General features: G+C 37.5%; 1 protein-coding gene across 3 annotated transcripts; it reads left to right on the forward strand.

The window, feature by feature from the left end:
* Positions 1-1,424: 1,424 nt before the first annotated feature.
* dnase2 (deoxyribonuclease II, lysosomal) lies at positions 1,425-12,026 on the forward strand. 3 transcript variants are annotated; one of them, XM_044116600.1, is made up of 8 exons: positions 1,425-1,560; positions 2,140-2,354; positions 2,729-2,826; positions 2,951-3,122; positions 5,520-5,622; positions 5,857-6,021; positions 8,555-8,773; positions 8,855-12,026. In XM_044116600.1, exons 2-8 carry the CDS (start codon positions 2,352-2,354, stop codon positions 9,226-9,228), a joined length of 1,134 nt encoding a protein of 377 aa, XP_043972535.1. In that variant the 5' UTR covers positions 1,425-1,560; positions 2,140-2,351; the 3' UTR covers positions 9,229-12,026. The 3 variants fall into 3 exon arrangements, with proteins under 3 accessions (XP_043972535.1, XP_043972536.1, XP_043972534.1); XM_044116601.1 differs by lacking the exon at positions 2,140-2,354 and having other exon boundaries at positions 1,441-1,560; XM_044116599.1 differs by lacking the exon at positions 1,425-1,560 and having other exon boundaries at positions 2,062-2,354.
* The last annotated feature ends 75 nt before the right edge of the window (positions 12,027-12,101 follow it).

The following is a 12,101-nucleotide window of genomic DNA, read 5'->3' on the forward strand; positions in this document are numbered from 1 at the left end:
AGCTTTGTTGAAGTTAGCTAGTTTTATTTTTGCTGTGCAGTATTTGGTGTTAAATAGAGCATGGTTATGACTCATCACACAAACCAATCAAACTGTTTGAGGCACAAGATGCTTTTTCAAAAGACTGCAGGCAATAATGAAGGCCACCTAATGTCAACACCTACTGGGGATCTCATGGAAACTGGTGACCTTCTCTGCTCTGCACTGCGTCCTCTCAGCTCAGAGGAAACCTGTTTGAGGAAGTAGTTATCAGCCCACGCAGGGGGAGGTCAGAGGTGATGAGAGGATACCGTGTCACTTCCTCAAACAGGAGATTTAGGCCAAGATATCAGATTGCTGACCACCACCTGCAATGCTTGCAAAAAGAGAAAAAGGAGAAGAGCATGCAGCACATCTAAAGATGCACATTTCAGCAAATATTATGAAACAGGAAAAGCTGATTAAGTTCCACTTTTAGGATGAATGTGCTAAAAAGTGCTCTTCCAAGAGCTGGGTGTGTATATTCAGCCAGTTTGTTCCTCATCAGGAGGATTAAAGGTCACTTTGTCAAAGAAGAAATATCAGTCATGTCAGTATGGCTTTTATTTAGATTAATTTGTCTGATTTAGAAATCTCTTCATTCTGCAGATGTGTGTTATATTTAGCTCTCTCTTTTTGATTGTCATGATATGAAAAATAGAGCTGCTTAAGATATCAAGATCAAAACTCTGAATAGCTTAGCATTTAAAACTGAATATAGAATATAAACCGTGTCCCAACTTGGTGCGGTTTAACAAACACAGTCAAGCCTAAAATAATACATATTCAGGTTTAAAGTAATTAAATTTTACTATTAGGTTTTCTTCTGACTTGAAGCATTATCTCTGTTTTGGAGACGTCCAGCCTGAGGTCTGACTTGAATCTCATCAAGGGCTTGCAGAAATCTAAAAATTAGGATAATTGCAAATATAAGAATATAATATAAAAGCAATGCAGCTTTTTCCGTTAATTATTGATGTAAATATAAATCATTTTTGACATGCTATTTTTTAAAATAAAATGTGAATAAATATTACACAATTTTGCTTTGAATCTGGCAGGATTAATAATATAATATAGTATATTATTATAAAAATGACAACATCTCAGGTAATACAGCAAATAAAGCATGTTATATAGAAATATATTATTTATAGAAAGAGTCTTCCTGAAAACTTGTGATTGGTCATGTGATTAGAACCATCCAAGAGGTTTCTGAAATAATAATAATTAAAAAAAACAGGACTTAACAGTAAACATAAACCAAGACGGAAGTAAGACAAAGTACTCAGCATGCGTCTACAGTAATTTTAGACGCATTTAAATTTCCTGATAGAAATGTTTGTTGGCGCTGTGGCTTGTTTCTGGTCTCAGTTTGCGTTCTGATGACGTCACTATCCTATCCTCGCGGGATTAGTTTACAGCGGCAGCTCTGACCGAAACCAGGATGTGGATGGAAACGAAATTTGGACTTCACAGAATCTATTTACTCATTATTTGAGACTTTTTTTAATTGACAGCAGTGAAGCGAACTTAGTTGAGGTTTGTATAAACCGGACTAAATGAGACTAAAACTTTCAATGAAAGCGTCGGTGTAGTTTAATTAGTTGTTACAGCTAAAGGAGTTTGTGAACTGCTAATTTAAATCAAAGCTAGATGCTATGTTAGTTTATAATACAGAACATACGTTTGACTTTAATGTATTGCTTTTCATGCTTAAGCTTAAACATGCTTATTTCCTACATAATAGTTTGTTTCTTAAAGTCTGATTTATGAATAATATTATTTAAAATAATTAATAATAATAGTAAACAGTTTTAGTCATGTACTTTTAGAGTGTCCACACTAAAAATAAAACTATGAAAACTTGGAAAATTGCAGTTTTCCATTTTATTTTCGCCCAGCTTCAACCAAGATATTTGAGATCTTATAGCTTAGTGGGCAGTTTGTTTGCCTGTAAAGATGAGGAAGGTAGAAGAAAAAAAAATCTTAACAAATCAAAAGAAGAAGTGAGGCTTAAACTGTTAACCGAAAGTCATGTCTATTGCAAAGCACTAAAACAGGACCTGAGAGAAGCATCAGCTCTCACTTAATAAATCTGCTGCTGCTGTACTTATTCAGAAATCATCCTGAGGAAGAGGTGCAGTCTTGAAGTCAATCTAGAAGTTGGGAAACCTGGATGAAATGGACTAAAAACCTCATCGGATTACATAAGAATTAGACCACAGCATTACTCAAGGAGTATCGGGAAGCCTGGAAAACTTTCTAAGCCCTTTTTGCTGAACGAAATAAGAAAAACTCCCAGAGAAACCAGGAAGTGGTAAACAGTGTCGATGGTAGGATGAAATATTGACTTTAGGATTGTTTGTTTCCATTCTAAGCTCCATTTCACTTGCTCCATTAGAAAATGTGACGTTTTTTAAATTAAATGACTGTTTTTAATGAAATTCTGTTGTAATCATTACTATTTTTTCTGTTATGAGTGCAGATTTAAGAACACTTTGCTGCTTATAATTTTTATAAAACTACTCAAGAATAACTAATTTGTAAATAATTTTCGTATTTCAAAATGCTTTTTGAAGTGTTGGATTTTGTTTAAAATCACAATAATCTATTTTCTTATTTAAAATATATTAAAGCTTAGTTTCACAATGTAATAATTTTGTTTTTTGTTTTTTTTTCAATGAAAACATGCTCCTTTTCGTCGTAGATGTTTCTGATCCTGTCCCTGCTGATTATGTGTGCGCCACCAGGGGGCGACGCATCTCCAATCAGCTGCTACAACGACCAAGGTGATGCTGTTGACTGGTAAATATTCATTTCACTGCTAAAATTCACAGAAATCTGAGAGTTTAAATCACAGTTGAATATATTGTGTAACTTTTGGCTTCTCTGGTATTAATTCACTGCTGTCCCCTTGTGTTTAAACAAGGTTTTACCTGTATAAACTCCCTAAAGAAGGTGGTAGAACACACGAGTTTAAGGGAGAGACGTATTTATTGCTGGACAAAGGGAGTGAAGGATGGACGGAGGGGAAGGTCACGGTGAATGACACCAAAGGAGCTTTGGGCCAGACAGTCGGACAGCTGTACTCACAGGAAAAGGTCGGTTTCCATCAGGTTTCCTTTTTATCTGCAGCAGATCAGAGGCTGATGCTAAAAATTGTGAGTTTTACATCCCTTTCTTTAGAAAAAAACATCTATAGTTGAAGGTCAGCATTCTTCAAAAATGAATTATGAAGCAGTTTTCACTTCCTTCATATTCACACGTTCAGGTTGGAGCAAGTGAAAAACGGCCGCAGGCAGCAGATATTTCAGGTCTTACTGTCTCAACAGTCTCATAAAAACTAATCTAATTTAAAGAGTGACCTAAAAGCAGTGGCATAGAAAGTGGATGCAAAAATAAATTATGTTGCACTGACGCAATAATACTTTAGAATAAGTTTTTCATGTAAGGTATTTGCTGTACACTTTCTGCACCTGTCGTTTCTATTTCTTCTCTTTTACTCCATCATGTCTGAGGTGTGTTTTAGTTGTGGTGGAGGCTACATAATGGCAATTAAATCAGAGCTTGGTTGAAAAAATCAAATTAAATAGGATATTTTCAAGTATAACTTTGAGCTGTTTTTACTGATAAATGACCAAAGAAATATTGCCCACAACATTATTTGTTGACACAAGTCTCTGTCTTTTTAACAGGACCAGTATGGATACCAAAACCTATTACTAATTTAAAAAAAATGGATCTCCCAGATTGTTTTTGCTATGTCACCACATCCTATACTGTATTTGCTCCTCAGTAATAAATGGTTTTCATCGAGTTGTCGATCCTGAGATGCTACTCTCTGCTGCAGTTCTTTAGCAGTGGAGATTTGTTTGCCTCCTATATGAAAATTAAAATACCTCTGACTTAAATGGTCTGTTTTTTATTTTATTTTGAAGAACAGCTAAAAGACATGGAGGTCAGTGTTTTATCACAAGGGAAACAGAACGGATGGTTATTAAAAACTCCTTCATTCTTCTTATTTTATTGGAATTGTCTTGGTTGCCACTAATTGTGACATCTGTGATTTAAAAAAATGTTCTTAATTAGAAATTTGTTTTACTTAGTGAACAAATGTTTTTGAATTGCCACACAGTGTCTGGGCTAGGTCAAGATTTCTTTTAAAGAATAAAGTATATTATGAGTATGAAGTTGTAAGTGTATGAGAGCAAACTCATAAAAATTCAATAATAAAGATATATTACCAGAATAAGGTTGTATATTAATGAAGAAGTAATTTTATGGGAATTCTCATGATAATAATAATAACATCAGGAATGTGGAGCAGCTTGGGAAATTCTACTTTTGTTTCAGTTTGACAAATAAATAAATGCTTAATCTTTTAACACATCGGCATCAAGTTATTCTCAGTAGCAGGACTTTGAATTGATTGTTCAAACGAGTTTATTTCGAAAAAAGAATCACATGGACTCGACAAGATGGTGACATCAGATCTTTATAGCTCTGTCACAGCTTTGCTGTCATTGAAACAATGTTTTTCAGCTAATCTTTCTGCTTTGGTAATATTTCATCTTTATCCTACTAACAATTTATTTCCATAATATTATGACTTTATTCTTGTATTTAAAAGAGAAATCTCAAATACACCATTGTACTAAATGAATTGTACTTTTAAAAAAAAGTAAATTCAATCAGAGATTTTGCTACTTCAATAAAGATTTCTTTCAGTAAGTCTAGATGGTGCCATATTTTTCAGTAGAACCCAATTCCAAGAATCTATAATGCAATTTTCTACTATTTTTGTACTGTAATTAAACAGAAAGTGTTTCTGACTGTTTTGGTGCACTATCTACCTCCACCAGGAAAAACAATTTGATTATTTTTTTTTTTTAAATCTTCATTTACTTATAAAATGATACAATTTTCTTTAAGAACATTGCTGATAATGTTAATGTTACAAAAGGAGATCCCAGAATATTCTTAATGCCGGTAAATGTCACAAAGTTCAATATTCATTCCTTAAACTCATCCTGTTTGTCCATCCTTTGGTTTCTGCTCAACAGAGATCATACCGTGAAGAAAACAGGTCAAACAGAGAAACCCAGAGGTGTTTCATAGAGGTTCCTAAGGTGTTTCAAGGCCAGATGGGATGCATGATTCATCCAGAAAACTCTGGGTCTCATCCAAAAATGACATCCGGAGTCTTATAATGAGATGCCTGAAATGTCCCAGACAATTCAAATTCTGCTGCAAACCAGTCGAGTGTACTCCAACAGAAGCACATCTTAAGCTGGTCGGAAACGTCAGACCTGGAGGCTGTTGACATGACCACACTCTGAGATCTTGTCCGCTGTCAGGCCATGGCAGAGATTCCCTTTGAGACTTAGAAAATTTTATTTTTTGAAAAATTATTTGATTGTTTTCAGTTTTGGATCCATGCAAAATCTTTGTGTGAATTTAGAATCGGTGATTTAAAGAAAACATTTTTGTTTTCACAGAATTCGGAGGTAGCTTACATCTTGTACAACGACCAGCCGCCTTCTGAGGAGTTTGGTGGCAGATGGGCTGAAGGCAGCGGGAGCAGGGGAGGTCACACGAAAGGTCAGGCTCCTTAATGTCGCCCTGTGTTCAGAAACAGAGTGGAAAACAGTTAAACTGCCTCAGGGAATAATCCGGTTTGGACATAATTTGGTACCCATGAGGAGAAGAGATATCCTGCTGCTAATAAAGTATCTGACCGTCTCACCTGGTACAAAACAGAGCCTCACCTGATGTATTCTTGTTTCATTTTCTGTAAGCTAATTTGCTAACACTTCTATCGTCTCTGGCCTTCAGGCGTCGTTCTGCTGGATAAAAATCAGGGGTTTTGGTTGGTGCACAGCACCCCTCACTTCCCCCCTGAGCGACAGGAAGGGCAGTTTTACTATCCCAGCAGCGGAGTGAACAACGGGCAGAACTTCATCTGCGTCACCTACCCGCTAGAACGTTTCCAGACTATCGGTAAGACTGGAGTCGAGGCTTTTATGCTGGAATGCTAAGCCCCTCCCAGAACGCTGATGTGTATTAATATGGAGAACTTAAGAAAACAAGATGTATCCTTTCTGTCATCGTAGTTTAAAACTTAAATTAAAAATGAAATTTCACAGATGGATTTCCACTTAATTCAGAATATTACAGATATGAACAATTTGAAAAGGAAATCAAGATGTGGTGTTATTGAGGAAGAAGGAAAAAAATCTAAGAGTATTTAAAGTTTTCATGCCTCTGTGCACAACTCACATTAGACAATGTCCGTCCTCTGAGGCAAAGTTGTTCCCCTAAATGAAGTCGTAGCTAAAGGAGGACATTTAAATGCATGACGGTTCAGATGGTGAGAGCAGGAGGAGCGCTGAGGGGAAAGACAGAAACATTTAGGTTTGATTTTGTTTTCTCTCACAAGCATCTCGTAATATATAATGATACATGTTTCCTCTGAGTTTGTTTCAAAGTAGAAACACTTTAAAAAGAAATCAGAAGTTGTTGCTGCTGAACACCAGACTGTAATGCTTATCTTATATTGTTTTCCACTCTCTAAAAATGCCAGTGTAAACATAAGTCTATTTCTGTAAAATAAAACTTTTCATAGTTTTATGCAACGTTCAGGGAAACTCATCATATCTGGGAGATAACATTAACATTTTTGAAACAGGCCTAAAAAGTCTGAAGATTGAATTTAGATTGGATTCTTAGCTAAATGTGTCAGGAAAAACTGGGTCAATCCTTAACTTTATTAGACTGCTGATGTCTGAGCAAGTGTTTTAGCAGGAAGAAATGTTTTTTATTTAAATATTTCAAAGAGAAATCTCTTAAGGAGCAATACAAAAATTATATGTTTGCCAGCTTTATTTAAATAATATGCTAATGTAGTTCCTTAAAAGCTGCTGCTTTTAGTAAAGGATTTATTATGTTGTGTTTAGCATTCTGGTCAGGTAATGACACAACAGCATAATCAGTGTAAACAGGTGTTGTCTCCGTGTCACTCAGCCGCCGCCGCAGATCGCTGGCAGACTCAGACGTTGGCACAGTTGCTATGGCAGAGCTGGGGATAATGTAATTAGACGGAGGTGTGTAACCATAGAGATCGAGGCCCTCACGCTGCGGCAGGGATTTGTTTCATCACGTCCTCGCCTCTCCAGCTGAGATGTTCTGGGCGTCCGGGGAAAACGTGGACACACAGGCAGAGGGCATCTGGTCAAACAGCAGAGGCAGAGCTTTGTTTTTATCAGCACCTGCAGCATTTCATGTACACATAAATGCAGAAAGCTGCTCTGCTGCTATTGGAATTTGCTTTGTAATCGTCTCAGGGATGCCACCTATAAGTGAAAAACTGTTGAGCTGACAGAAACTTGTGCAGTTTCAGTAACAAATTTAATCAAGCCTAACTTTTTATTTCATTTAGTTTGTCCTGAACCAATATACCACTTAGGAGAAACTCAATTTATTTTAATTAAAGGCAAAGCTGTTGTGCTTTGATAATTTAATCACTACTGCAGTGATCTTATTTCGCGAGCACAACTAGTTTTATAGCTTTGCTCAGGCTATTGGGCCTGAACCAAAGTTTGATCAAACCAGAACTCTCATCTGTCCAAACATGCAATACTTTCCCAAAAACGGCCATTTGGTTCTTACACAGTTCCTTTATATCTGAATTAGGGATAATGCATTCATTTAGAGGGAAGTTCCAACAGATATTCCTGTTTGGAAGTTTAGTGGTGATTAAAATGTTTATTAAACCGAGCATCCAAATTCAATCAGCCACTTTTATACTGTGGGAATGTTTTGTCTAATGTTTAAAGTTGTTTTACAGTTTGGCAAGCAACACATACAGCTCCAATTGCTATTGTTTTCTGCTGCTTCTGCTCTGTTAAAAAGCTCCACATTAATAATAATAATAATAATAATAATAATAATAATCCATTTTATTTAAAAAAGTCTTTTATATTGCCAATTGAAATCTCAAAGAGCTATTATACTAGATCCTGTAATTAAAGAAATGGCCCACAGTTCTTCCTAACCGATTTAAAAAACAATAAAACCAAACAAAAATGTAAAAAAATATTAACCTACAAATAAACCTTGAAAATAACTCAAAACTATTTAGTAATTCAAGAAAAATATCTAAATAATCTAAAAAATAAAGAACAAATAGCTATAGATTACAATTGGAACAAAAAAGCATCTAGTTTTCAAAGATCAGCGCAGTTTGCGACACAGTTAGTGTTTATTTTTAAGCAGTTATGAGACAAGGTGGTGAAACCTTAAACTGCTGTTGCATAACAACCTGGACACTCAACAGATTGTTGCTAGGTAACTAAAGAGTGAGTTAGTTGATGCCACAAACTTGTTTAGCTGCCTGTGAGAGGTTGAGCTGCTAAAAACCTTTCCTCTGCCTACATCCCCCAGAATGCTCTGCAGTTCTGGATTGGAGTTTGATTAAATTATTCACAATATGTTTTTGTCCAGTCCAATGACTTGAGTGTGTTTTGTGCCACAGGAGAGCAGCTGCAGATCAATCAGCCTAATGTGTATGACTGTGACGTCCCGGAGTCCCTGGCGTCCTCCGTTCCTGCTCTGGCTGCTGTCTGCAACAAAAACCTTCTGTCCTCTCAGACGTTTCCACATGTGAAAACTGTGTCCAACCGCAGCGTGACTCTGACCTCAACAGGCGGCACCGACTTCATCAGCTTCGCCAAAGGAGCAAAGTTCGATGATGGTGCTCCTTCTGTTTTATAGGCTGGAGCAATTTCTAAAGCTTCAGGTTCGTTGTCTCACCTGTCCTCTCTCTCTTTCTCAGATCTCTACCACTCGTGGGTGGCGCCCGCCCTCAAATCAGACCTCCTGGTTCAGTTCTGGGTGCGCTCCACTGGGATCCTGCCCTCCGACTGCTCGCTGGGCTGGAAGGTCCTGGACATCAAGAGCATCAACCCGGGGCAGACGTTCACCTTCAAGACCACGGAGGACCACTCCAAGTGGGCCGTCAGCCCACGGGCAGCGGGGGACGGGTCGCGAGGCGGCGGCTGGGTGTGTGTGGGGGACATAAACAGGAACGAGGCGGAGGAACAGCGTGGAGGAGGAACCGTGTGTCTTCAGGATCCGACGGTGTGGAAGGCTTACCGGACGGCGGCGCTGGAGTGCGAGGCCTGTGGAGGAGGAACGATCCAGTGCTGAAGAGTCCGCTGAGCTACACGATTACGCTGGGCTCAGGGGCTTATGGGAAATATTTCAACACGCTTGGTATGCTGGGAGTCAGTTTTAAAACGCAAAAAACAAAGTCCAGTTTGGACTGGTGCTGTCAGTTGATTAAACAATGTAATCAGATTAATCGCACTCTGACACAGTGATTAATCACGATTAATCACTGTGCCTAACTTCAATACAATCAGTTAAAATGCAAATATCTAAGTAAACTAATTAATTATTTGTGGGGGAGTTTTGTAGCAGAAAGCAGGTAACGAGATCTCCCAGTGCTCAACAGCAACTAAGGAAACTTACTCCACTACACATGAATATAAAAAGTAGTAAACATCTTCAGGTTTCTGAACATTTCTGTTTTCAGCTGATAACAGATATGTTTTATTTCCTAGTTCTTGGGTGCCCCGTCCCTTTCTGATGCCGCCCTGGACAACTGCCCATATCAAAAACCGTCAAAAAATAGTTTTATCGTCTCAAACCAAATCTTCACGCCTGAAGATTCTCAGTTTTCCAGGTTTTTATCTTCAGGAAGATTTGAAGGAAGACATTTTGTTTTAAACGCTAATTTAGAAATATCCCTCTCCTTTCATATCCTGTGGGAGTTGTGCAGTGAGGTGATAGTTGCGTCTCCTCATCCAGCCTAATCAGTGGCGTAATTTGCACATTTGAAATTTCGAGCTCGTGACCTTGTGACATGTGGGTTAGCAACCCAACACAAGAAAGTTGTGAATGTTTGACTTTGCTGCTGTCACTGAAAATGTTCACCTGTGGTTTATAACTCTCTGAGTCAAATCCATAATCCACTACTGTGAACGGTGTAACCCTCAAAATAGTAGTTGGATTAATCTGCATTATGCAATATTAACACTTCATTCATTTTCAGATTAATCACATGCGTTAATATATAGTTTGGACATAATTTTGTGAAAATGCAAACCAGAGATGGAGATGAGAGGGAGTTAGAGCTGGCAGGTTTTAAACAGTGACAGAGAGGTCAAGTCTGTGGCACCACAGCTTTTCCTGGCAGTTACTGGAGCGTCTGACAGTCAAAACAGGAAGAAAGCAGCAGGCATCTAAAGATCAGGTTCCTGCTCTCAGAAATCTGGTAAATTATGGATTTTGATTTTAGTTTTTTTCTGTATATAAATTTTTAAAAAGCCTCCAACTGGAAAATCATGGATTGCTGTTACCGAGGTGATGGAATAGGTAGCCATGACGACTAAGCCCTTTGATTGTTTGAGCCTGAAGTGATTCAGCAAACGGCAGAAACAGTTTTCCCTTTGGTCTCCTAGTTGTTTTCTTTCTCTGTGTAGAACTTTGAACAGAAATGTCTGCTCAAAGATCATTCGATCCATCAGACAGCAGCCAGAGGTCACCAAAGGTCACTTCCTGGTAGGATGGAGATGAAGATGGTTTGACTGATTGGGCCTTTGTCTTGTGCTACTTTCTACTTTCTTCTCAGTTTCTTGTAAATCAAATATTTTACAGCACATCTTCATCACTGGTTTCCATTTAAACCAAATTACATCCAAATCAGGCCATTCTGTTAGTGAATGTAATCTGAAAGTCTAATGTAATTATTCTAATTGCAAATTTGTAAAAATTAGGTAATTTTGTATATTATGTGGTGCTGAGGCAAAGTAACATTTTGGGATATTTTTTTAAGAGTTTGAAAGAAGTAAAAGTTTACACTGGTTTAACTGTAAGCTGCTGGGTTATGTTTGTACACTGTAAGAGAAAATCCTCCTTTGTAGCTTATATTCACTGTAGCCTCTTAAAATTCAAGCATCATTCCTAATAACCAAACGTTATTTGTAAAAATGCTTAGTTTTTTTAAATACTTTAATGCGGTGAATGCATGTGAGTTCATGGAGTTTATGGTCAAACACATTTATTATTGGTTTGCATGTTTTTTTTCTCCTTTATTTTACGATTCCAGTAATCAACAGGTGGCAGTAACGGCGTGCAAAGAGCCGCAAAGACGATGGATGGTGCACAACATGCATGCAGATGTCAGGATGTATCTTTTATTTTTTATTTTTTTAAAAGTGCAAATAACTGAACTGATCCTAAAAATGCAGCTCAGATAAACATCACTAGTTCCAAACAGCAGTTCAACTTAACTGCAAATTGTTTGTTTTTAAAGCAAATTACATTTATAACGAGTAAACCGCAAACAACCAGAGTGTGCACCTCAAGAAAACTGAAAATAATTCTTTACTTGCATAAAGAGACACATTCAGTTTATGCTTTTTGGCAAAAACATTTCAAATGCTCAGTATGATCTTTTTTTTTATGCAAATGGAGCAGTGCAGTAGGAGAGCAAGTTCTAAAATCTGACAGCGAACTGGAGAGGTTAGGAGAAAGCAGAACAAAACCCATAAAAGTGTCTCCTTAAAAACAATAAAAGCGATAGCTGAAGTGTTTTTCACAGCTGCTGAAACTGAAGAGACTCTCCTGCAAATGGATGAAAGCAGATTCTGTAAGGAGGTTTTTTCACTCATGCATGCAGGTGTTCTCTCGAGGACTGACATGCTCTGCTTCTTGAAAAGCACGTGGATTCTTTCTTTCATTATTATTTTTAGGATTCTGGAAAGATATCGGGCAGAAAAGATTCAGGTTTGATGATTTTCTTTTTCTTCCCTGTGAATGTTTGTTATAAAGTCAAATGATGTGTGAAGTGGTTTTTCTCTGCCTTCAGTCTGACCTTGATTTTTCTGTAGATAAAGATGCTGGCTGTCTTTAATTTGAATAAAAAGAAGCTTTTGTGGAGGTGTCTGACTTCATACGTCATCCTGTCTTTGAAATGTCACCACTCACATGATGCATGGAGCTGAATTTACTGCGTC

Source organism: Gambusia affinis, linkage group LG05 (genome assembly GCF_019740435.1).
Source record: "Gambusia affinis linkage group LG05, SWU_Gaff_1.0, whole genome shotgun sequence".
Classification (NCBI taxonomy): Eukaryota; Metazoa; Chordata; class Actinopteri; order Cyprinodontiformes; family Poeciliidae; genus Gambusia; species Gambusia affinis.